Consider the following 26923-nt stretch of genomic DNA (forward strand, 5'->3'; position numbering starts at 1 on the left):
GGGTAGGGTGGGGTAGGGTCCTGGGGATGGTAAGAGGTGTAGGAGGTGATTGGAGGTAGTAGGGGATGTTAGGAGGTGTTCGGAAGTGGTTGGACAGGGTAGGAGGTGTTTGGAGGTGGATGAAGGGGGTAGGAGGTGTTTGGTGGTGGTCGAGGAGGATGAAGGTGGTCGGAGGTGGAAGGAGGTAGTTGGGGTGGTTCGAAAACTCTGGTTTCGAACTTCAATACTGTGTATGATATAACATTATGTATAATGATTTTAGTTTTCACATTTCAGACAAGAAATACGCACTTTATCTTTCCTGCCGATCCCAGACTCAAGCTACACTAGGTGGGGAATCAAAATCACAAACGGATAGGTAGAATGTTTCAGCTTCAGTTTATTTAATATGCCTTAACACGAGGACAATCGTTTGTACGTTAATGTACAGCACTCTCCAAAGATGTGAAATAATATTCAAGTCAAGGTCGCAAGGGAATGCTAAAAAATCATTGAATATCAAAGAAGAAATCTGACTATCATGCAAGGAAAAAGGAGTACATTGAACATTACGTCCATCTGGAAATGAAGAATGTTGTATGAGTAGTTGGCATAGTGGTCTGTAAGTATTGCTGAAGTGCGGTGTTGATTTCAACTTCTCAACGTCAAAAGCAATGAAGCTGAACAGCAGATTTGTATCTAGGTAGAAACGGATTACGATGTCAGTTAACTACTCCATTTCCAAGAAATAAAGGATACCGTGATTTTATTTGAGACCATAATATTGTTGGAAAAAATTATCACGATTATGTATACGATTGGTCATTTTTGAACAATTCTGAGTGAAATAGAGTAAGTTCATCTATTGTAAGTCGGATCGAAACTACACAGAGGGAAATCGAGTTGGAATAGTTACAAACATCTGCAAGAACGAGCTGCCACAAAAGTTGCGCAACATGCACGCGCTATGTACATAAATTGTGTATGTATATGTAATACATATAGGTAGCTAGGCAATTTACTTCGCGTATTGCTGTAATTGCAGGTCTTGACTTCGGAAGGTGACTGTCTAACCATACGTTCCACCAGTAAAAGGAGAAAAAGAAGAAGATAGAGAGGTGAAAAAAATGTTGGCATGTGTACGTCGCGACGTATCTCAGGCGTGATAAATCCGAACGATTTCGCGTGTCGTGTTTGTCGGGAATTGTTGTACTCAACAGATTCTCACGAAAAATAATACGTTAACCGTTTACAGCCTGTATAATCTCGGCTCCCTGACTCACGCATGCACGGCATAAATAATCTTCTTTTTCCTCGTACTTTTGTATATAGGAATATAATACACGCCACGATATACGGAGAAAATCAGAAGGTTCATGCAATTTGAAATCCCGTTTTTCTTTTATCGGGCTTCAGACGTCAATATTCTCCGGAACCTAATCTCGCGAGCGAGTTGCGTAAATATTTGAACTTACGAAATTTTTAATGAATTTCAATAAGCTTTAAGCTGTCCTATACGCAACGCGTGACGTTGTATGGAACCGACAATTCGACCCCCGTTGTTTGTTGGAAACTTTAGTTGGATCCTCGGAGGGTTACCGCTCACCGAAAACGACAGTGTTTTGTACTCAGCATAGGAAAAGTTTTTATGGAGCTGCCAATTTCATTTCAATACAACCACAAGCTACTGCAGGGTGTAGAATTCTGCTTCGCACCCTCCTCGTGTCAATAGAGAGGCTCAAAAGCCTGTTCGTTTCAATCTTCGAAAGTAGGGGACGACTTTATTGCCGCCAAAGAATTCTAAAGCCGCCGAAACGATTAATCCAGAGGGTGCATAACTCCATATCATTTTCAGTTTTAATCTTATTTTACATTATTTTCTAAATTCTCTTCTGCCAAGGGATAGGCGAAAATGCATCTTATCTTCCGACTCACGTTTACTTCGAAACATAAATGAAGTTAAAATATTACTAACCGTTTAATCGTGAGTGGAGCAAATTTCTTGTAATTTATGGCACAAAAATCGTTTGCAATCATTATAATGGAATATAATATGCAATAGGTATTTCTCTGTTCCTTGGCAGTGCTCATTTTTACAAAACAAGTGTGGATATGTAGCGTAGGAAAAAAGAATTTCTTGAAACAAGTGTGGTATTGCATTCAATCTTTGTAATAAAATCGTGGTATATGACTCACAGTATATGGTAAGAAATTTCATGTCTAGAAAAAGCCTGCAATTTTATATCCAAACCCGTTAATCGTATCAGTGAAAATAGCATTGAGAATACTCGATGAAGATATCTTCAACAGTTCTGCAAAATGCTGTTTGCCTTTTTAGTTATTTTATTTCATTAAAATATTTTTTGTCCTTTAGTTTATTATTTTTAGTAAATTTTAGGGTCTTTGAAAGAAAGTGAGAAGATCTAATTCAATACTTATCGTACCTTATTCGATTGGAATTCTCTCCCATGAGAGTACAAGCAGTAATTTAAAAGTTTTATAATTTGAACACCAGTTCCCTACAATTTGTAGAAATTTTCTTGGCGTTTTATGATACTCACATTACTTGCTGAAGTATCGTCTAGAATTCCATTACCACTTTCATGGTAATCGGTTTTTTTTCTGCATCATCCGCTAGTTGAATTAGTTTCCTTGACTGAGAAATGTTGACTGCTTAGTTGGAGACATCTTCTGACGTGTTTCAATCGAGTTTTTCTGGCGAAGCGGCTGATTATGAAAACAACGGTACTCCATAGTTCATAAAACTCATGGATTCGCGAAGCTGTAACGATACGTAAAAAAAAATTGATCCATTGCTCGCAGCGTATTCGGGCTGCGCCCAATCGATTTCTCTCGCATACTTACGTCGGAATGGTGCCAAAAAGAATTTATTCCAGCACTTTTCAAAATCGCCAAATTTTTTGCCAAAAACACAAAGCGGTTAGCCTTAGTTTTTCACCATTTTTGGGGTCGAAAATTTTTGATCTCAGATTCGATCTGAATGACCCTTTTCTGACTAATCAAACCCCCAGGAACTCAGAAAACGCAGCAAAAAGAGCGTAGGACCAACAGGAAAAAAACGACGACGAAGAAATCACCAGCTGAAAAATGTGAAAAACACGGGTTCTGATTTTTTGCATGTAACTCTTGATCCATTGCTCGCAGCGTATTAGGACTGCGCCCAATCGATTTCTCTCGCAAAATTACGTCGGCTTAGTATATGTAAGAATTTATTCCGGCACTTTTCAAAATTGCGAAAACTTTCGCCAAAAATGCAAAGGGGTTAGCCTTACTTTTTCTTCATTTTTGGAGCCGAAAATTTTTGGTCTCAGATTCGATCCAAATGACCCTGTCCTGACTGATTGGTCCCCCAGGAACTCAGAGAACGCAGCGAAAAGAGCGTGGGATCAACAGGAGGGAAATGACGAAGGAAAAAGCACCTGCTGAAAAATGTCGAAAACTCAGGTTCTGGTTTTTTGGCTGTAACTTTTTATCTGCTGCTCGCAGTGTATCGGGACTGCGCTTAATCGATTTGTCTCACAAAATTGCGTCCGAATAGTGCCAGAAAAAATTTATTCCAGCACTTTTAAAATATTAATCTTCACGTAATATTTTTGATGTGTTCTGATACTGAAAATATTTATTGCTATTCCAGGTACAACCCGAGGTGGTTATCGGTGGTTGTTCGAGGTGGTTGGCGATTGTTGGAGGTGGTCGGAGGTGGACGAGGAGGAGGACGAACTGAACTGAGTCTCAAAGCCCTGTTGACATAAAAGCAGCTATTCGATAGAAATTATAGTTTGTAGTTTACACAGCCCATTGCATGATATTTCATTATAAGTACATATGTTTCAATGCATTTAGGAATAATTTATCAAATATACAGAGGTCATGTGCAAATAATAAATGAATTCGACCGCAGTTTGATGTATTTATTAGAGCTTTAACAATAAATTTAGGCTTTGTTACTTCTTTTATTTTATTATGGATAATCAAAAACATTTCCGACTAATCGTGCTGTGGAAGCATGGGGATTGAACCAAAGGTAGCAAAAGATTAGAGACAGTGTATGTAGAGTACGGGTATTTTTCTAATAATGCAAATAGAATAGAATACCACGCCTTGCGAATTAGCTTTCCAGTCAGAGATGAATGATGAATTTTAAGGACTGCATTATCGTTGTTGAATACTCTACGCCTCATGGGAAACGAAAATCTGTAACGATAAAATTGATGCACCGGATCATCGTCGACTTTAACTTTTGAAATGTCCTACCATTTTCGAACACCTCCTACCTCCCCCTGCCACCTCCGACCATCAATGGCCACTTTCGACCACCCCCTATCACCTTCTGCCAGCGCCGACCACCTCCTAACATTTCCGAACACCTCCAACCATCCTATTTAGCTATATTACCAGATTAGCTATGATATGAAAAGAGAAGAATTATTCATTTCGAAATGGGATTCTATTCGACGCGCGCTCGATGTATTCCATAACATTAGTATTCATAATTATTCCAACAACTTTTCATTTGCTCTCTCGATCTTGAATTTTCATAGGCATAGAATCGAAACGTTGTTTTAGCTGGTCGCAAGTGAAGTATCTGCGTTGGGTAGAGGAGCAGAATTGTTTTTCGAAAAGTATTCGGATGGAAAAAAATTCAGAGTAACTGTAATACATCACGGATGCGCTAATTTTGAACGAGATGAAATGAATGCTTCGTATATGAGACGGTATTTAACGCTGCGTAGTGATTTGAAGACCTAGAAAGGTGACAGGGAGAGAAAGAACGACGCTTCTTAACACTTCGAGTGTATTTTAACACACATTTGAAAGATACGTGCGAAATTTTTCATCATCCAACTGTCGCAGAACGGCAGCGTTATTAGCCGACCCGTTCACTGAAGAATATATCTTGGGTCAACGGCTGACCATCGAAGGGCCTGGCCGCTTGAGTCTGGAATCGGCAGGAGAGATGAAGTGTGTATTTCTTGTATGAAACGTGAAAACTAAAAGCATCATACATCATATCATATCATCATACCTCATACATCATACATCATACATCATCATACATAGTATCAAAGTTCGAAACCATAGTTTGGATGTCGGACGTTCAGAAAGTGACGTCACCAATTCAAAATCAGCTAGCCGAATTCCTCAGTCTGGGAACAACCGCGTAGTAGAGCGGACGGATGAGAGGCGCGCTCCGCAAATTTCGAGTACCGGGTTCTCAACCTCCCGGATCTCGCGCTTCGGGTCCGCTACGCGGTGAAACTCGACTTCCAGGATAAGCGCTCCGTGGTTCCTGGTTCATGTTTACAATAAATTATTTCAATTCGTTTTTCGCGCAACCCCAAATTCGGTAGCTGTCAGTCCGCTAATAAAATTTCTCGACTTCCAGGATAAGCGCTCCGTGGTTCCTGGTTCATGTTTACAATAAATTATTTCAATTCGTTTTTCGCGCAACCCCAAATTCGGTAGCTGTCAGTCCGCTGATAAAATTTCTCGACTTCCAGGATAAGCGCTCCGTGGTTCCTGGTTCATGTTTACAATAAATTATTTCAATTCGTTTTTCGCGCAAGCCCAAATTCGGTGGCTGTCAGTCCGCTAATAAAATTTCTCGACTTCCAGGATAAGCGCTCCGTGGTTCCTGGTTCATGTTTACAATAAATTATTTCAATTCGTTTTTCGCGCAACCCCAAATTCGGTAGCTGTCAGTCCGCTAATAAAATTTCTCGACTTCCAGGATAAGCGCTCCGTGGTTCCTGGTTCATGTTTACAATAAATTATTTCAATTCGTTTTTCGCGCAACCCCAAATTCGGTAGCTGTCAGTCCGCTAATAAAATTTCTCGACTTCCAGGATAAGCGCTCCGTGGTTCCTGGTTCATGTTTACAATAAATTATTTCAATTTGTTTTTCGCGCAACCCTAAATTCGGTAGCTGTCAGTACGCTAATAAAATTTTTATAACTTTATCGTCTTCTCATAATCTTTCTGGTAGATTATATCCATAAAAAAATTATATTAAACCTTACACATTATTTTTGAATTGTTCTCATGCTGAAAATATTTATTACTATTCAAGGTATAACCTGAGGTGGTTGAAGGTGGTCGGAGGTGGACGAGGATTTGTGCTGGGTGAGTAAAACACTTTTATAATTATAATATTTGATGGCAATTGTAATTATATTTCATCTGAAATATTACAAACTTGTCACATTTACAATAAATTATTTCAATTCATTTTTTGTGCAAGCACATATTCAGTAGCTATGAATAATCTTATACAATTTATTATATTATTAATTAATTGATTAATTACATTAATCCTTACACAATATTTTTGATGTGTTCCTATACTTGAAGTATTCATTACTATTTCAGGTATTACCCGAGGTAGTCGGAGGTGGACGAGGAGGAGGACGAGGTGGACGAGGAGGAGGCGGAATGGGTCGTGGGAGAGGACCTCTCCTCTCCTCAGAGGAGTGGAGGGGGAGGGGCTGGGAAGGGGGAGAGGTGGGCGGGGAGGGGAAAGGGTCGGGAAGGGAAGGGAAGGGAAGGGAAGGGAAGGGAAGGGGAGGGTGGCGGGGTGGGGGCGGGAGGGGGGAGGGCGGCGGGGAAGGGGGAGGGAAGGTGAGCGGGGGGGAGGGGGAAGGAGGGGGGAGGGGGGGAGGGGGGGGGGAGAGGGCGCGGGGGGGGGGGGTGTACTGCTCTATTAACTATAACGGGCTCGCATCGACATCCGTCCCCCACTCTCTCCCTCCCTCCCTCCCGCCCTCCCTCCCTCCCTCCCTCCCGCCCTTCCCCCTCCCTCCCGCCCTTCCCCCTCCCGCCCCCACCGCCCTCCCCCCTCCCGCCCCCACCCCGCTACCCGCCCCTCCCGTTCCCTCCCCGCCACCCGCCCCGTTCCTTCCCTTCCCTTCCCTTCCGTTCCCGTCCCTTTCCCCTCCCCGCCCGCCTTGCCCACTTCCCTGCCCCTCCCCCTCCCCTCCTCTGAGGAGAGGAGAGGTCCTCTCCCACGACCCACCCCGCCTCCTCCTCGTCCACCTCGTCCTCCTCCTCGTCCACCTGGTCCTCCTCCTCGTCCACCTCCGACCACCTCGGGTAATACCTGAAATAGTAATGAATACTTTAAGTATAGGAACACATCAAAAATATTGTGTAAGGATTAATGTAATTGATCAATTAATTAATAATATAATAAATTGTATAAGATTATTCATAGCTACTGAATATGTGCCTGCACGAAAAATGAATTGAAATAATTTATTGTAAACGTGACAAGTTTGTAATATTTCAGATGAAATATAATTACAATTGCGATCAAATATTATAAAAGTGTTTTACTCACCCAGCACAAATCCTCGTCCAACTCCGACCACCTTCAACCACCTCAGGTTATACCTTGAATAGTAATAAATATTTTCAGCATGAGAACAATTCAAAAATAATGTGTAAGGTTAAATATAATTTTTTTATCGATATAATCTACCAGAAAGATTATGAGAAGACGATAAAGTTATAAAAATTTTATTAGCGTACTGACAGCTACCGAATTTGGGGTTGCGCGAAAAACGAATTGAAATAATTTATTGTAAACATGAACCAGGAACCACGGAGCGCTTATCCTGGAAGTCGGGAAATTTTATTAGCGGACTGACAGCTACCGAATTTGGGGTTGCGCGAAAAACGAATTGAAATAATTTATTGTAAACATGAACCAGGAACCACGGAGCGCTTATCCTGGAAGTCGAGAAATTTTATTAGCGGACTGACAGCCACCGAATTTGGGCTTGCGCGAAAAACGAATTGAAATAATTTATTGTAAACATGAACCAGGAACCACGGAGCGCTTATCCTGGAAGTCGAGAAATTTTATTAGCGGACTGACAGCTACCGAATTTGGGGTTGCGCGAAAAACGAATTGAAATAATTTATTGTAAACATGAACCAGGAACCACGGAGCGCTTATCCTGGAAGTCGAGAAATTTTATTAGCGGACTGACAGCTACCGAATTTGGGGTTGCGCGAAAAACGAATTGAAATAATTTATTGTAAACATGAACCAGGAACCACGGAGCGCTTATCCTGGAAGTCGAGAAATTTTATTAGCGGACTGACAGCTACCGAATTTGGGGTTGCGCGAAAAACGAATTGAAATAATTTATTGTAAACATGAACCAGGAACCACGGAGCGCTTATCCTGGAAGTCGAGAAATTTTATTAGCGGACTGACAGCTACCGAATTTGGGGTTGCGCGAAAAACGAATTGAAATAATTTATTGTAAACATGAACCAGGAACCACGGAGCGCTTATCCTGGAAGTCGAGAAATTTTATTAGCGGACTGACAGCTACCGAATTTGGGGTTGCGCGAAAAACGAATTGAAATAATTTATTGTAAACATGAACCAGGAACCACGGAGCGCTTATCCTGGAAGTCGAGAAATTTTATTAGCGGACTGACAGCCACCGAATTTGGGCTTGCGCGAAAAACGAATTGAAATAATTTATTGTAAACATGAACCAGGAACCACGGAGCGCTTATCCTGGAAGTCGAGAAATTTTATCAGCGGACTGACAGCTACCGAATTTGGGGTTGCGCGAAAAACGAATTGAAATAATTTATTGTAAACATGAACCAGGAACCACGGAGCGCTTATCCTGGAAGTCGAGAAATTTTATTAGCGGACTGACAGCTACCGAATTTGGGGTTGCGCGAAAAACGAATTGAAATAATTTATTGTAAACATGAACCAGGAACCACGGAGCGCTTATCCTGGAAGTCGAGAAATTTTATTAGCGGACTGACAGCTACCGAATTTGGGGTTGCGCGAAAAACGAATTGAAATAATTTATTGTAAACATGAACCAGGAACCACGGAGCGCTTATCCTGGAAGTCGAGAAATTTTATTAGCGGACTGACAGCTACCGAATTTGGGGTTGCGCGAAAAACGAATTGAAATAATTTATTGTAAACATGAACCAGGAACCACGGAGCGCTTATCCTGGAAGTCGAGAAATTTTATTAGCGGACTGACAGCCACCGAATTTGGGCTTGCGCGAAAAACGAATTGAAATAATTTATTGTAAACATGAACCAGGAACCACGGAGCGCTTATCCTGGAAGTCGAGAAATTTTATCAGCGGACTGACAGCTACCGAATTTGGGGTTGCGCGAAAAACGAATTGAAATAATTTATTGTAAACATGAACCAGGAACCACGGAGCGCTTATCCTGGAAGTCGAGAAATTTTATTAGCGGACTGACAGCTACCGAATTTGGGGTTGCGCGAAAAACGAATTGAAATAATTTATTGTAAACATGAACCAGGAACCACGGAGCGCTTATCCTGGAAGTCGAGTTTCACCGCGTAGCGGACCCGAAGCGCGAGATCCGGGAGGTTGAGAACCCGGTACTCGAAATTTGCGGAGCGCGCCTCTCATCCGTCCGCTCTACTACGCGGTTGTTCCCAGACTGAGGAATTCGGCTAGCTGATTTTGAATTGGTGACGTCACTTTCTGAACGTCCGACATCCAAACTATGGTTTCGAACTTTGATACTATGTATGATGATGTATGATGTATGATGTATGAGGTATGATGATATGATATGATGTATGATGCTTTTAGTTTTCACGTTTCATACAAGAAATACACACTTCATCTCTCCTGCCGATTCCAGACTCAAGCGGCCAGGCCCTTCGATGGTCAGCCGTTGACCCAAGATATATTCTTCAGTGAACGGGTCGGCTAATAACGCTGCCGTTCTGCGACAGTTGGATGATGAAAAATTTCGCACGTATCTTTCAAATGTGTGTTAAAATACACTCGAAGTGTTAAGAAGCGTCGTTCTTTCTCTCCCTGTCACCTTTCTAGGTCTTCAAATCACTACGCAGCGTTAAATACCGTCTCATATACGAAGCATTCATTTCATCTCGTTCAAAATTAGCGCATCCGTGATGTATTACAGTTACTCTGAATTTTTTTCCATCCGAATACTTTTCGAAAAACAATTCTGCTCCTCTACCCAACGCAGATACTTCACTTGCGACCAGCTAAAACAACGTTTCGATTCTATGCCTATGAAAATTCAAGATCGAGAGAGCAAATGAAAAGTTGTTGGAATAATTATGAATACTAATGTTATGGAATACATCGAGCGCGCGTCGAATAGAATCCCATTTCGAAATGAATAATTCTTCTCTTTTCATATCATAGCTAATCTGGTAATATAGCTAAATAGGATGGTTGGAGGTGTTCGGAAATGTTAGGAGGTGGTCGGCGCTGGCAGAAGGTGATAGGGGGTGGTCGAAAGTGGCCATTGATGGTCGGAGGTGGCAGGGGGAGGTAGGAGGTGTTCGAAAATGGTAGGACATTTCAAAAGTTAAAGTCGACGATGATCCGGTGCATCAATTTTATCGTTACAGATTTTCGTTTCCCATGAGGCGTAGAGTATTCAACAACGATAATGCAGTCCTTAAAATTCATCATTCATCTCTGACTGGAAAGCTAATTCGCAAGGCGTGGTATTCTATTCTATTTGCATTATTAGAAAAATACCCGTACTCTACATACACTGTCTCTAATCTTTTGCTACCTTTGGTTCAATCCCCATGCTTCCACAGCACGATTAGTCGGAAATGTTTTTGATTATCCATAATAAAATAAAAGAAGTAACAAAGCCTAAATTTATTGTTAAAGCTCTAATAAATACATCAAACTGCGGTCGAATTCATTTATTATTTGCACATGACCTCTGTATATTTGATAAATTATTCCTAAATGCATTGAAACATATGTACTTATAATGAAATATCATGCAATGGGCTGTGTAAACTACAAACTATAATTTCTATCGAATAGCTGCTTTTATGTCAACAGGGCTTTGAGACTCAGTTCAGTTCGTCCTCCTCCTCGTCCACCTCCGACCACCTCCAACAATCGCCAACCACCTCGAACAACCACCGATAACCACCTCGGGTTGTACCTGGAATAGCAATAAATATTTTCAGTATCAGAACACATCAAAAATATTACGTGAAGATTAATATTTTAAAAGTGCTGGAATAAATTTTTTCTGGCACTATTCGGACGCAATTTTGTGAGACAAATCGATTAAGCGCAGTCCCGATACACTGCGAGCAGCAGATAAAAAGTTACAGCCAAAAAACCAGAACCTGAGTTTTCGACATTTTTCAGCAGGTGCTTTTTCCTTCGTCATTTCCCTCCTGTTGATCCCACGCTCTTTTCGCTGCGTTCTCTGAGTTCCTGGGGGACCAATCAGTCAGGACAGGGTCATTTGGATCGAATCTGAGACCAAAAATTTTCGGCTCCAAAAATGAAGAAAAAGTAAGGCTAACCCCTTTGCATTTTTGGCGAAAGTTTTCGCAATTTTGAAAAGTGCCGGAATAAATTCTTACATATACTAAGCCGACGTAATTTTGCGAGAGAAATCGATTGGGCGCAGTCCTAATACGCTGCGAGCAATGGATCAAGAGTTACATGCAAAAAATCAGAACCCGTGTTTTTCACATTTTTCAGCTGGTGATTTCTTCGTCGTCGTTTTTTTCCTGTTGGTCCTACGCTCTTTTTGCTGCGTTTTCTGAGTTCCTGGGGGTTTGATTAGTCAGAAAAGGGTCATTCAGATCGAATCTGAGATCAAAAATTTTCGACCCCAAAAATGGTGAAAAACTAAGGCTAACCGCTTTGTGTTTTTGGCAAAAAATTTGGCGATTTTGAAAAGTGCTGGAATAAATTCTTTTTGGCACCATTCCGACGTAAGTATGCGAGAGAAATCGATTGGGCGCAGCCCGAATACGCTGCGAGCAATGGATCAATTTTTTTTTACGTATCGTTACAGCTTCGCGAATCCATGAGTTTTATGAACTATGGAGTACCGTTGTTTTCATAATCAGCCGCTTCGCCAGAAAAACTCGATTGAAACACGTCAGAAGATGTCTCCAACTAAGCAGTCAACATTTCTCAGTCAAGGAAACTAATTCAACTAGCGGATGATGCAGAAAAAAAACCGATTACCATGAAAGTGGTAATGGAATTCTAGACGATACTTCAGCAAGTAATGTGAGTATCATAAAACGCCAAGAAAATTTCTACAAATTGTAGGGAACTGGTGTTCAAATTATAAAACTTTTAAATTACTGCTTGTACTCTCATGGGAGAGAATTCCAATCGAATAAGGTACGATAAGTATTGAATTAGATCTTCTCACTTTCTTTCAAAGACCCTAAAATTTACTAAAAATAATAAACTAAAGGACAAAAAATATTTTAATGAAATAAAATAACTAAAAAGGCAAACAGCATTTTGCAGAACTGTTGAAGATATCTTCATCGAGTATTCTCAATGCTATTTTCACTGATACGATTAACGGGTTTGGATATAAAATTGCAGGCTTTTTCTAGACATGAAATTTCTTACCATATACTGTGAGTCATATACCACGATTTTATTACAAAGATTGAATGCAATACCACACTTGTTTCAAGAAATTCTTTTTTCCTACGCTACATATCCACACTTGTTTTGTAAAAATGAGCACTGCCAAGGAACAGAGAAATACCTATTGCATATTATATTCCATTATAATGATTGCAAACGATTTTTGTGCCATAAATTACAAGAAATTTGCTCCACTCACGATTAAACGGTTAGTAATATTTTAACTTCATTTATGTTTCGAAGTAAACGTGAGTCGGAAGATAAGATGCATTTTCGCCTATCCCTTGGCAGAAGAGAATTTAGAAAATAATGTAAAATAAGATTAAAACTGAAAATGATATGGAGTTATGCACCCTCTGGATTAATCGTTTCGGCGGCTTTAGAATTCTTTGGCGGCAATAAAGTCGTCCCCTACTTTCGAAGATTGAAACGAACAGGCTTTTGAGCCTCTCTATTGACACGAGGAGGGTGCGAAGCAGAATTCTACACCCTGCAGTAGCTTGTGGTTGTATTGAAATGAAATTGGCAGCTCCATAAAGATTATGAGAAGATTGTAAAGTTATAGAAATTTTATTAGCACACTGACAGCTACCGAATTTGGGGTTGCGCGAAGAAGGAATTGAAATAATTTATTGTAAACATGAACCAGGAACCACGGAGCGCTTATCCTGGAAGTCGAGTTTCACCGCGTAGCGGACCCGAAGCGCAGGATCCGGGAGGTTGAGAACCCGGTACTCGAAATTTGCGGAGCGCGCCTCTCATCCGTCCGCTCTACTGCGCGGTTGTTTCCAGACTGAGGAATTCGGCTAGCTGATTTTGAATTGGTGCCGTCACTTTCTGAACGTCCGACATCCAAACTATGGTTTCGAACTTTGATACTATGTATGATGATGTATGATGTACGATGTATGATGTACGATGTATGAGGTATGATGATATGATATGATGTATAATGATTTTAGCTTTCACATTTCATACAAGAAATACACACTTTATCTCTCCTGCCGATTCCAGACTCAGAAAAAGCACCTGCTGAAAAATGTCGAAAGCACCGGTTTTCGTTTTTCGGCTGTGACTTATGATGCGTTGATCGCAGCGTATTGGGACTGCGCCCAATCGATTTCTCTCGCAAAATTACGTCGGCTTAGTATATGTAACAATTTATTCCAGCACTTTTCAAAATTGCGAAAATTTTCGCCAAAAATGCAAAGGGGTTAGCCTTATTTCGTCTTTATTTTCAGAGCCGATGTTTCTTTTTGTCTCAACAAAAGAAAAAACTGATATAGACGGACATAGAGATAGTCAACGCATCCTCGAAGGACATAAATAAAGGTCATAAGATATAACGGTACGGCATGAATAATCAACAAATCAAATGTACCAAACCACGTCATTGAAATAGTGAAACGGTTTATAGTTTGGAATGGGAAATGTGAGAGATATATGTATAAATTCTGTGATTGGTTAGTTAAAGTTGTACGGTATTTTCGGAGGTTAACTAATGTAGGGAGCCTGAAGACGAGGCTACTAGACGGCGGAACATGCATAAGGTGTACTGTTCATATTTTTATCGCAACCGCAGATCTGCGGAGGCCATCGCAATTTACTTGAGATTATTATTACATCCTAAGACAATTATCCCTCCTTTGTGCCGCAGCTCGTTCTTCGCCTTGTTCCGTTGTTCACCTTCAAATGATTCTTATAGTCTAGATCTGGAATCCACAATTCCAGTCGGTTTTAGTACGTCCCTTGACTCTGCGAAGCTAGGCAGCATGGCTCCCAGTTCGCGGATCGTTTCCCTGCTAATTACCTGCAGCCTTACCGTTTTCGTAACTTATCCGGCCCGCGGGGCTGAAATATCGTCGAAAATTGACCTCGACGAGGAGCTGACCACACCGCCGTCCACCTTAAGCACCTCCGTGCTGAAGGCGTACGTCGACATCAATCAGGGCGGAGGACTCGGCCCTAAACCCCAACGAATCTCTTCGAAACAGCCGCCACGTGGATTCAGACAACCCGCAGGGAGGCCGGCCAATAACCATGAGGACGATGACGACGAGAACGAGTTCGTCAGCATCGATGATCTGTTCGAGGGAAACAGGCAGCAGATTCATCAGAACCCTTTGACCGGTTCACCTGCCGCCAACCGTCAGGTAAGAGGACTGAAGAGACTCGCTGATTGGGCGGAATCGGCTATGAATACGTTTGAATTAGCTATTACTACTCCATGGGATTATCTAATTCAATGTTTTAGCAGTTCTGGGTTAGTTGCCATCCATGAATTCATTGGGATATCTATTCAGTAATCAAAATTGTCGGCATTGTTTTTCGCCGCTCGACTGGATTTTGAAGAGGTTTAGCTCCCACAAGTTTAGCTTTCACAGAGTTATGCAATTGTTCCCCGTGCGATTTATAGTTAGTCGAATAAGGAAAAATAAAATCAAGAAACTTAAACTTAATGTTTATTCGTCGTAATAAAATCTATTTAACTTTCCAATGACAGTTCAAAGATAAGCCGAAAGATAAGCTGTCTACCTCAAGCCTAACAGGTTTCCATGCCAATTTTAATAATCGATTCATTTAACATGGAAAAATTTTAGTTCTATTCGTAAAATATTCAATGTTTTTCAAATTCATGCATAACTCCTTGGAGACGATTCTTCAAGTTTTCCGAAACCTCTGTAACAAAATATCGTTATCATCACTAGAACACACTAGGGAATTGTGTTTAAATTATTTAGAGCCGATTTGGGGGATTAATGTTAAAAAATTCGTCCGAGCCCTAAATAAAGACCACCCTATTATATATGTATACATTAAATGTGTTTTCATGTAACTTTTCTTAACATTGTTGAATTTCCTGATGAATTTACATTGAAATGAAAATAAGAATTGATGGTATTGATGAACAAAAATGGAAAATGAAAAAGGGCATACCTACGTTGTTATACTTGTATCGCTAACTTCAAGAACTGTTAGACTAGAGAAATACATCTCGTGACTAAGGTTGACCAATTTCGTGCAGGGATTTTACGGAACTGAGTCTGGAGTTAGGCCAACGATTATAAACAACATTCACGTAACAATAAACGCCAACGACTCCGGGCCCGGAGTGAACGGCTGCAAAAATGGCGTCTGTGACGTCAGGGTATCCTCGAAACCCGACGCCGAGGGAAACGTGATAACAAATGTTCACCTGAGCGTCGTCACCAAGTTGAATAAGACGCCGGTGCAGGTTACCGATGTTCCTGTGATTGAAGGAACGGCGGGATTACCAAGTCCCGATTTCGATCAGCTCCCGGCTTTTCACTTTGTCGATCAAAATGTTCGGCACACTGGCTCCTTCTTCGACAACAACATTCCTCAGGTAATGATACCTAATTTCGCAACAATGTATCTGCTTTCTGGAATGAGATTACTTCGTGCTAATGTGTATTAAAAATTCGGTTTTCGAATGATTTATACACCTCTACTTCAGAGAAACGAATTGATTCAACGTCAATCCATTGAATAATTACACGTGACAATTTCATATTTATTCATCAGAAGTATAATATTTTTTTTCGAGTAAAAGACAAACATTATGATTCACAAAATAAAAATATTTTAATCTAATTTCTTTCGTGAAATTTCGATGTGCGAATAAGATGTTAAAATTACGAAACATTATTTTTCCTGTTCTCTTCAACTTTTGACGTTAATTAACAATTTCTTCTGGTCAGTTTGTTGTTAGCTCAATATTCAACTCAGTTTTGTTTGTTTATCAGCGTTCTCACCGATGATACATTGGTTGCCGTTCATTTTTTCTTTATAAATTTTAATTCATTTGTCGATGAACTGTTTGAAAAAAATTCCGCTATCACGGATCACGTTGATGAATCTTTATATTTATATGACTGTAGATTCCTTTACTGAAAATAATTAGAGATTTGAGGAATCGAAAGCTGAGACAAACGATGAACTTTACATCTAATTTAATTCGATCATCGAGTAATTTGTATGAAAAACGTTTATTTGTTAATTCGCATGACAGACCATTAGCAAATTGATAATAATCAATAAATTGAAGTGAGTTTCGCCCAGAAAACTCGTAACGTCGGCTAATTCCTATATACATTTTCTACTATATACCATATACTATCTATTATGTGTCTCTACCATATTTGTCAAGTTAGTTTACACTGCTGTCATTGCGCGTCAAAAGTCAAGGCTAGTTTCAAACCGCTGAAAAAATAAATCGAATGACTGATCGCACCAATTAATTACAGGTGCAGATCAGAATAATTTATTAAGCATCTCAGCTTCGAACGCGTGAGACGGAAGGCCCTTTTACATCTCAAGCATAAATATTCAGTTTCACTACGAATTATCAAAGTGCTGATGTAGCGCTTGAACGACAATTACTGTTTTTGAACAATCCTACAACGTTCTGAAATAACGACTTATTATTATGCGGTGTAACGTTAATAGCACACCTGCCTGTGTAATTTAAATTCATTTCCATATACGTTAATTTTAATTAAATTCAATTCAGATAATCACGTGAAACTGTGCCAGCTGTACAATACAGAATAACGGATTGCTGAACTTTTTCTCACTTATAGATTCCAATTCACAGACAGGACGTTGACTCCTGGTATCACCAGCCGCAACCCCTTTTTCAGAGAGCTAGACCCGTTTGGTATTACGGGAGAAATTTGGACCGAGGTTTCAAAGAGTCTCGCGGATCTTGGCAAGGCCCTCGTGGGTGGACGGAGACCGGAAATTGGGGAATTATTGACGATAAAATCGAACCACCCCTCAGCAAAACGAAACTCAGCAACGAACGAGATTGACGGAGACTTTCCCAAGTGATCAGAAGTGTCTATTTTACGCATTTCATTAAACGACTTACTCATTCTTCATTTTATTCATTCTTGACGTAGGTGTAATACCTGCATGGTAGTAATAACGGTAATCAATAAGACATGATATTAAATAAAAACCTGATTGACTTACCAAATCTTCAAACCGAACCATATTCCACTCCCGGTCCTGCGTACCTGACTTATTGTTATTCTTTGGCTGATGAATTTGGAAGTGAGATTTCATATTCACGGAATTCAAATCATTGATGACGCAAAATTTTCGTCTGGTTTTGGATTAGTTATGGAAGAGCTGGGACACAAATAATGTATTCGATTCTATAATATGCAGAATATTAAAGCGATTATTTCGTGTTTGTGTTATTGATCTGAGTGGTCAGCAGTGGCACTGTTTGACACTTCCGATGCTTCATTTTCCGCAGTTCTTATTCCGAATCAAATGGTAACTCGATAATCGATCATATTTCCTCAAATGCACGAATTCGGTGAGTGATATCCAACTGAACCCAATCTTTATTCAAAATAAAACGATCCGAGATCGACCAATGAACTTGTTCTAATTTTAAGTGATTCTCATACACGTTCTTCGTCCGATGCCATCACGACGCCTGGCCGAGCATATTGGCGTACGTGAAATTGCATTGGGCAATAGCAAATCACTAGCTACCACTCTGACGCATCTTATACTGCGTGCATTATGTATACCAAATAACGAATTCACAAATCGCTCACATGTATAGTGATGAAGAACAGTAATGAAATGGATGAACGCATATTCTGTGAAAACAGCTGGAACATGAAGTGATAGGAACAAAATCGACGGAAGAAACTTCCGATTTTATGTTTCAGGCAAAGACACTTGTTAATCAGACTTATAAATGATTGTATTACATGGGAAAGTATAAAAATTCTCGTTAGAATAAGAAAACTCATAACAATATGTTCATCGTACAGAATTCTTCATATGAAAGTCGCGGCACTCGGCACAAGAAGACAATCATGAATTTACGATTTCGACGTTTCCATCTTCGAACATTGGATGCTAATTTCCATATTTCTTAATAATAAATTGAATAATATGCATACGCACAACAGATTACGACCTAATTCTACATGCTGAGGTACATAAATCTGATCTGTTTCATCGTTAGAATTTCACGCTGCTCAATTTTGCTTACAATGTAGGATTAATGCATTATAAAGAACCATATTAAATGGTTCATCGGTGCGGAAACATTGGACGGAAATTCGAACAATTTAACAGTAAACAAGATTTCAGGACGTTAGTGAGAACGGAATTATTGATCGTGCGAAACGCGCAGATGACTTCAATGAATAATACTAGGATAAACTGACGTAATATTGACATCGACGTATCCGCATTCGGTCAAATTATTCTTCGACCCTCTCGATAGTCACCTTTCCGTTATCATTTATTTCTTTGACATTTATTTTACGACTGTAGGGCTTGCCATCGGGACCAATTCCCGATATCGATTTGGAATTGGAGAAGGTTGAGTAACTGTTGCTGTTTTTTGACCCGGAGGCTGTTTGAGAGAATTTGGATTTGGCGCCGGGTGAATCCTAACGAAAAATAGAAAACTTTCTTAATTACATAATTTCGCTTCACACATAGCGTCGACCAACAAGTCTTCCTCTCCCGTTCAGAAAAGTGAAGAAAGTGACTTCCCGATCAAGCTGTTTCGATTAGCATCTTATACCGTTCAAAAGCTCACCGAATTGATTCCTGGACTTTCACTGGTGCTATCCTGGACAGTATTACCAGCAGAACTTAGGTGATTGAAATTGGATCCATAGACATTGGGGAAAACGTTGTTAATTCCAGATCCAAAATTGTTTGGAAAGTTGACATAAGCCGGAACTCCATATCGCATGCGATTATTCTGATTGAAGGACCTATTGATACAAAACAATACTGTTTTAGATACTGGTAGAACTTTCATCTGGGGGTGTACTTTTGTTTAATGTCACGTTAAGTTAATAAATTCCGAGTGTCATCAGAATATCGTCACTTCCTATGGATTCTTTAATACTCGGCTTGGGTATACCCAAGCATAAAAGTAGGAATCCCCCCCTCCCCCATCAATGCCTTTCCGTGGGTCCAAGAATGAAGTAAGAGTGCATCTGCACAGTTTCGTTCCTTGATATGTTTCAACAAATTCCGTCCGTGGAAAGTGTTAGTTGATTGGGACTTCCCAACTCTACTGGTTTATACCTAGTTGCTAGTTCATTTACCGTTTCAAATGAGAGTATGAAAGAGACATAATGCCGATGAAACCACAGCCAAGAATAATAAATATATCAAAGTGGAAGGCTATTACAGAGAATGATTGGATTCAATATCATCTTTGTGAGGTTTGACCCCTTTTACATGTTTTCTAATTTGATTCGGTTAGTTATATTATATGAGAAGTTATTGTTGAAGTTTGGCGAATCTTCGAAATTCGAAACTCGTCTTATCACGTTCGAAAAGTTGTGGCAGGCAGCTAAGTATGCTGATTCATAAAACACCGAAGAAAAATAAACACGAAGTGAAAGTTTAAACAACGCAATGCGTGCTATTGAATAAGAAGGTCAAGCCGGTAAGTCATCGTCACTTCTGAGTATGATTACCCGAAATCGCAGTATCTTTCTACTACGTAGAATAAATCATGGTTAAAACGCATAGTCGTGCACGTAATCAAAGCACTAGTAGATCCGCATGAGACAATGAAAACACAAAGTAAGCTGTTTTGTCGTTACATCAATATGTGACCATATTCGTGACTAAAAATAAGAGTGACGATATGCCTGGTTTGTTTCTACAGGTGCTGAAATTAAGGCGCAGGTTGAGTAACGCCAACTTATTTGCAGAAGAATTTGTGTCTAATGTAGTAGAGGTACTCACAAAATGATACCGAAGGAACAGGAAATACGAATATGAACCGTAATCCAAAAAAATGTTCATCGCTAGTTAGATACAGATCTTCTTGCAATAAACGCGTATTAGGTTTATTTGTAGGAAAAGTAAAATTTGTTTCATATTACGGTTGAAAGGGGCCCTTGGATCGAGCGCCGAATGCCTCCTGCTGCTCTTTGAGAGGATTGTCATTCTGCCGGAAAAAATCTCAAAAGTTAAAGCCGTCCGATGGAAAATCAGTGATTTCGTACCGATTGACTTAATAAAGAAAAGCAGGAATGTCCACCTGAAAATCCTCCGTTGACGCGGTACCGAAGATCGATTTTCCAGTGGAATCGATGTAGGAGTAGCTAACCACTCCAGGATTTTCAGAGTCAGTGTGTACTTTGTAAGACCAGGAGGATCCCGGGTTTCTAGAGGACGATGCACTGCTTGACGAACTATATGTTGACTTGCTGTCCCTGGTTAAACTCATCCCTGAGCTGCTGTATTCTTCCTGCGAGGATACTATGAATATTGAAAAAAAAAATTGAAGAAAATTTACAAAATTCATTGCAGTATTGAATGTATAATATTTGTCGAAGATACTACAATCGAGTAAAAAACATGGATTAGAAGGCTGTCGACAGTAGTAGGAATAACAGAGAAGCAGACTGATTCAACTTATCGTTAGTCAAAGTGTTACTTTTTTCTTATCTTTCAGTGCGATAAATTCAACCAGCGGGACATTCAGTTAGATTTCACTCCTTATGAAAATTTGGGATTTTGTTATACACAATTATGATATTTCTGCATCCTTTTCGCAATTAGATTTTAGATTAAATTTGTAATTTTGTTGTACCACGTAAGAGTACCTTCCCTGATTTATAAAAAAAAAAAAAAAAATCAGACTTCCGTTCTAGATTTTCTAGCTGGCAAAGGTTGAAAATTGTTCAAATCCAACAATTTTCAATTATTGTGGGGTTGAAAAGTTGCATCAGCGAAAACTACGCGAGCATTCGATTGGAACTTAGTTCATCTTTCTGGAATAAGGAATTTGAAATTTTTCAAATCATCTTTCGGTCGCCAAATATTAATTTGAAAGACTAAAATCGATAGTTCGACAACTTGAACAATTGTTACTTTTTTATTTTACGAACTTCTTTAAAGGAAGATAAAAATTTCAACGGCTTATTCAAGACAATACCTTAAATGGTTTGAAAGTTATACGTCGTTTGGAGAGGGAAAACGTGTTCCATATTTTCAATCGGCTTTTCGACTGGCAAGTGGATTCAATTTCGAATCATAAAAATTATGATTTTTACTCTCTAACAAATCTATTACTACTAAACCATTGCAGATATCATCTCGAATAACCGCTAAAATACCATTATTAGGCAGTTGTTTAGTCTGTTTGACTTGTAACCATCATCGTAACTAAAACAATTATTCGGTCTCTCCTTGTTTCACATTTGAATTAAATTATGTATGTGGTACTTAATAACGCATGAACGATTAAAACTTTACTTCCAATTTTTTTACAACTTGACAAATCAACGATACAGCATTTTAAAAAGGTATGCAATCGCATGCCATTACAAAAAATTCGGCAAATCATGTCTTTCAGCCGACCATAGAATGGTTGTAGATTATGAACATAAAAATCATAAATGCCCATGCTGGTGCATCAAATCTACTGCAACGTCGGACCATGGAAGATAACATTCAAAATCACGACTGTGTCATTGTTCAGATAAAAACTGCAACAAGGAGAAAAAAAAACGGAGATAGATTTGCGTATTCAACACATTACTAACTTATTCCAACGAAACCTAATCAATTAGTGCGTGGTTATCGGGATTCAATGAAGCTGACACATCTAATTTTTCGCTATTTCATACTTCCAAATTCCATTAGTTTCTTCGTTATCCAAAGATCAGTAAAAATCATGCAAATTGAGCCGCTAATAGTCGCGAAGTATGTCGCAACAAGATGCTGGAGAAGGTTTTATCATATCATGTGGAAGTATCGACGGAAATGGAAGATGACGTTATCAGAGACAGAAGATGCTCCGTGATCCCTTATTTTACCAATTTGTTGTTTCTTACAAATTTGCTGAGACTCGAGAGACATCGGCATCGTTATAAGCGTACATGGCACGTGTTAAACAAAGTAGGAGCAATTCAAAATGGTATTAAAAAATTAGACGCACCTTTTGCTCCGGCGGACTGCAAAAGGATATTTACCATCACTAGAAGGCAACAAAGCGCGCAAGTCCACTTGACGCTCATTTTAGCCAGAAAACTTGTTGTGTTAAAAAGGATAGAAAAACTTTGATGGTTTTCTTCGTTAACTTGTACAGTATGACTACACCTTGTTGATATTGCGAACTGGTATGCTCTTATCACACTCTAAACGTTGATGGTAATAACTGGGGGAAGCAGCCACTCATCAGGTTATATAGGATCAGTAGCTTCTGTTTACACTTCAGGTCTGTAGCAGCACGTTTGGCTTAACGAGGTTCAATACTTTGCAAGCATTGTCAAAATTCTCAATCAAATGATTTGAGAACACTCAAAACCACGAAAAGACTGTCGCCATTTGCGTTTTACTGACAGTCACCGGAAGATTTTTCTCAATAATAGAGTAATGCCAAGAACCTTTACCGTCACTGATTTCGAATCCGATGTCAAAATTTCAGAATTCAACACGATCGATCCAAAATAGCGGATCACCCTCATTGAAAAATCGGTTCGACTTCCATGATAATTCTTACGTTAGGCTTTGAGGAGTCGCTGATCCAGATTCCAAAATCGAAATCCGGAAATTCGAAATGGAGGACCCAAACTGGCAGACATTCTTTGTCAATATTGGCTGGAATTCCATGAAAATTAGTATTCTGGGGGTTTCTGGACAGCAGATCAGTCACTCATAAATGGCATATTGTTATTTATAAATGAAGAAAAAGTATATACATACCCAGATCACCTTCCATTGCTTCCTTAGATTGTTTTTGAAGAAATCCAAAACACGCTTGTCTTGTTTCGGCCGTTCCTAATCGTTTATGGAAGGAAAAATATTTCATTTAGGTACAAGGACTGAAGCCACAGAATTGGTAGCCAAACTCATTCACTCATTCTACAAATAATGTTTTAGATCTACGACGATGAAGTTCAGAGAATTAGACTACAGCTACGGGATGGGAAATGGTAGATACCACAAAATCACCTTCCATCTTTGGGATTCGAATTAAAAATTGTGAATTAACAACTCCGATTCTCGAGTTACACATTTTTATATGAAATTCAAAGGGACTTTAACAAAGTCAGGCCTCCATTTTCAGCGTTTAGGTTTGAATTTTAGGTTTGAAATCAGCAACCCTCAAAACTCTGTGGTAGAAATTTGTTGCAATTTGAAGCTGCTTCGCGAGCAAATGTTTGGTTATTGCTATGGCATAAGTGTAAAGAGCTTACAATATAAGAGTAAAAAAAACTAACCCTATTTAACAATAATATATTTCGTTTTGTCATTGTTCAGCTCTGCAAACATATTATGCATAATTACATATCTTTCTTGATATTCATTGTCAGTCACTTCGCACGGATTGAGCATAAGATTACATGCATCGAAAATGTAATCTACTGGTAATATTTGAGACATCGCCTTAAATTATTGTATTCCTTTACTAGGGCAAAAGACCGAAACGAAAATATCATTTTTTGTGCCAAATAATACAATTTACGTAGAATAGGATTCAAACCCTTTATAACTTCCTTCATCAAGGAACAGCTTCTATCTTTATCGTTCCTAAAATATCCTCAGTCACGCGAGTAGATCCTCATCCCGAAATTATTTATCATGCTTTATTGGAGAAAAATTATCCACTGAAATGTAATTACTAACTATTTTCCAAAACCGCGACCACTGCGAAGAGGTAACCTGTGGTCAACCATGCTCAGATATGTCCTTTAAAAGTGAAAAAACTTATTCTGAAATTGCAAACCAGTTGACGGTCAAGAAATCATTTTTTTCTGAAACAAATGTTCTTTGCTTGTATCAGAATCAGTTACTAGTGACTTATTCCAATGAAACACACGGCATAATGGAATCATTACAAGTACAGTACGTTTTGGACATTAATATAAACATGCCCTCCGAGATATATAAAAATATGTACGCACTTAAAAAAGCCGGAAAAGACCATATTGCAAAGTTTCAAGCACGTGTGTGACATTTGGTTTTCTAAAATATTATGCATACTCGTGGAAACCTGAAACGCTGGACATGAACCAGGCTACACCTGTTTAAACTAAGCAACCACTTCTCAGAAGCAGCTCTGACGGTCGTCGCGTTTTTACATGATAAATAGTTGAACAGCTGGTTTTTTCTTACTAGAAAAAAAAAAGAAATTAAGCTTATCAAAGTAGCTCGCTCCAAGGTGACATGAGGAGTGCAAATGCTTTGCTTATTATTATCAATGTACGTACCTAACGATAAGATGTAGATTTGAAACCGTAGCTACAGTGAAAAAGCTGAACTGATAGTCGATGGTACATTTGATGGTAGCAGCTGAGGCTGCGTAAAAACCGTATGACACTATCCGGTGGTGGTCAAGTGGGCACTATGTAAATTTGGAGATTGTATCTACTCTACATATAGACTACAGACTCGTGTCAGTTGTACGTAATTCTTTTAAGGTACATAGCAGAAATGGAACATAGAGCTTTGATACACGGTTCATTGGTGAACATTAATAAACGGCCAGTCATACTTTGGTATAAGGGAAATTGATTGACATTAAACTGGACAGAAGATTTTACGTCTGCAAATAAAAGATATAATATTAGTATAGAAATATATGTGAAAAATCGTGTATTATTTTGGCTTCCTTTTGACAAAGTTCTTCTTTCAGAATTTCCACGCTGTGTGAAACCATTCATCTTATTATAATGCTGTCCACTTTAACTTTTTAATTACTAGCAACGGCAAGTAGCGTAACTCGATGTAGACCGTAATATTTTGATGTATTTGATATTCGTTACTAGTTATACGACTAGATTATTAGTTGAGTTTGACGTTGAATATAGATTGGTGATACGAGAGCCATGATAATACAGAGACAAGTTGGCTGGTCATAAAAAAAATTCTACCCGGGTGATGTGGCTGGTTGAGAACAAAAATCTCTTATGAAAATTCTAGGGGCACAATCAGTATTTCACAAATTATAAAATCCAATTACAATTGGTAATTGAGTAATTCTGGTATGAAACTGCAAGTCGTATCGAAGACCATCAGCAAATTGGTGATAACAAGCTAATTCAGGTGAATTTTTGTCAGAAGGCTTCAATTATGTCCACATTCTGAGAAATTACCTTTCGGAGAAAATGCGAATTGTAACGTGACTAATTAAGAATATACATTATGCACGTTTAGTACATGTATTTACGTCGAATGTTATTTTAGCTAACACTGGTCTCTTTAGTACGTTCTAAACTCGCAGCCATTCTTAATCAGCTGGATAAATAAACTGAATCATTAACGACACCAAAGAATTACACGTGCATTTTATAACGATTTATCGACTGTCTCGATTCTAAACATATCAGATGAAAACACCTTCTAATTCTCAAATATAAATAATTAACTCTATCATGAATATTATCAACGTGCTGATATTATAGCGTAGTGTTAATTGTACACAATGGACTCACTGTATAATCTGATTTCATTCCCGTACAACTTGATTTCAATTAAATTCAATTCCAGTAATTACGTCACACCGTAGCAGTCGTACACGCAGAATAATGGATTACTGAGCTTTTTCGCGTGTGCAGATACCAATTTTCAGACATGACGTGGACTTCTGGTATATTACCAGCAACACCAAACATCTTTCAAGACAACTGTTCGGTATTACGCAACGAATTTTAATCGAGGTTTCAAATATTCAATACTTCAATAGATCTTCTTCCATGTTGAATGAGTCACGAACAAACGCGACAGAATCAATATTTCCGACTCTATGTGTAGGATATAAAAGATATTACTATCTGGTATAATGCTAATCTGTGGAGCTAGATTACCCGACAGTAGCGAATGCTTCATCCTCTGCAGCCGTTCTTATTCCGGATCGAAGTAGGTAAGTGACATTAGAATGTACCTAGTCTCTGTCCTCGCCACTCAATTCATATCGAAATGGCTAATTCATTGGTGTCAAATTTGAATAGAATCGACTGAAGATTTGAATATGAGAAATAAAGGGTACTGTAACGATTCTGAAGTGAACAGAAATTATATACGTGTAACGAATGTTACCCTCATCTTATTGCAACCCATTACTGAAAATCATCTAACGCAAAACGAGAAACGATCGAGAACGAAATGATCCACGATCGACTAGCGGACTCGTTACAATTGAAACATACCTGCTTTTGTCTGATTCAATTACGATGTCTTACGATCAAGAAACACAGCGTGTGTCACGTTAATAATTAGTGAATCACTAGTTATTTTTTCAGCTCTCGTTACACTACTCGCATATTGAGCAACACACAAAGAGCGCACATGTATACAGAGGTAAATTGTGCGGGGGAAAGTTGAGCCTCAGAAAAGACGGTCATGAATGCACGATGCGATGAATGTGGGGAGAAGGCCTTGGAGTGCCCCGTAAGAAATTACTGCGTTCCTCCGTATACGCCTGTTATAATATCCA

The 26923-nt window shown here is 39.2% G+C and overlaps 2 protein-coding genes and 2 long non-coding RNA genes across 7 annotated transcripts; 2 read left to right on the plus strand and 2 right to left on the minus strand.

The window, feature by feature from the left end:
• Positions 1-1630: 1630 nt before the first annotated feature.
• LOC138190815 (uncharacterized) lies at positions 1631-3862 on the plus strand. The gene is made up of 3 exons (XR_011176907.1): positions 1631-1809; positions 3012-3444; positions 3635-3862. It is a non-coding gene; the product is annotated as an uncharacterized lncRNA (long non-coding RNA).
• A 6956-nt stretch (positions 3863-10818) lies between these two features.
• On the minus strand, positions 10819-13121 carry LOC138190814 (uncharacterized). Its single transcript, XR_011176905.1, has 3 exons — positions 12801-13121; positions 11166-11598; positions 10819-10975 (listed from the first exon to the last, which is right to left on the minus strand). It is a non-coding gene; the product is annotated as an uncharacterized lncRNA (long non-coding RNA).
• Positions 13122-14158: 1037 nt separating this feature from the next.
• On the plus strand, positions 14159-17449 carry LOC124217598 (uncharacterized). The gene is made up of 3 exons (XM_046623446.2): positions 14159-14600; positions 15473-15814; positions 17052-17449. Exons 1-3 carry the CDS (start codon positions 14220-14222, stop codon positions 17280-17282), a joined length of 954 nt encoding a protein of 317 aa, XP_046479402.1. The 5' UTR covers positions 14159-14219; the 3' UTR covers positions 17283-17449.
• LOC124217601 (sericin-2-like) lies at positions 17120-26879 on the minus strand. 4 transcript variants are annotated; one of them, XM_046623454.2, is made up of 6 exons: positions 23191-26879; positions 22878-23085; positions 20519-20739; positions 20361-20425; positions 19049-19229; positions 17120-18896 (listed from the first exon to the last, which is right to left on the minus strand). In XM_046623454.2, exons 3-6 carry the CDS (start codon positions 20705-20707, stop codon positions 18705-18707), a joined length of 627 nt encoding a protein of 208 aa, XP_046479410.1. In that variant the 5' UTR covers positions 20708-20739; positions 22878-23085; positions 23191-26879; the 3' UTR covers positions 17120-18704. The 4 variants fall into 4 exon arrangements, with proteins under 4 accessions (XP_046479410.1, XP_046479407.1, XP_046479411.1 ...); XM_046623451.2 differs by lacking the exon at positions 22878-23085; XM_046623455.2 differs by lacking the exon at positions 23191-26879 and having other exon boundaries at positions 22878-23163.
• Positions 26880-26923: the final 44 nt, after the last annotated feature.

The sequence above is a fragment of the Neodiprion pinetum genome, chromosome 4 (genome assembly GCF_021155775.2).
Source record: "Neodiprion pinetum isolate iyNeoPine1 chromosome 4, iyNeoPine1.2, whole genome shotgun sequence".
Lineage (NCBI taxonomy): Eukaryota > Metazoa > Arthropoda > Insecta > Hymenoptera > Diprionidae > Neodiprion > Neodiprion pinetum.

Excerpts from the sequence above, each read along its gene's own strand:
- LOC124217598 (XM_046623446.2), top strand. The coding sequence starts at position 14,220 with ATGGCTCCCAGTTCGCGGATCGTTTCCCTGCTAATTACCTGCAGCCTT. Across the intron at positions 14,601-15,472 it reads CACCTGCCGCCAACCGTCAG|GGATTTTACGGAACTGAGTC; the intron begins GTAAGAGGACTG and ends AATTTCGTGCAG. Across the intron at positions 15,815-17,051 it reads TCGACAACAACATTCCTCAG|ATTCCAATTCACAGACAGGA; the intron begins GTAATGATACCT and ends TCTCACTTATAG.
- LOC124217601 (XM_046623451.2), bottom strand. The coding sequence starts at position 23,296 with ATGAAATATTTTTCCTTCCATAAACGATTAGGAACGGCCGAAACAAGA. Across the intron at positions 20,426-20,518 it reads CGTCAACGGAGGATTTTCAG|AATGACAATCCTCTCAAAGA; the intron begins GTGGACATTCCT and ends TTTTTCCGGCAG. Across the intron at positions 19,230-20,360 it reads TCCAAGGGCCCCTTTCAACC|GTCCTTCAATCAGAATAATC; the intron begins GTAATATGAAAC and ends TTGTATCAATAG.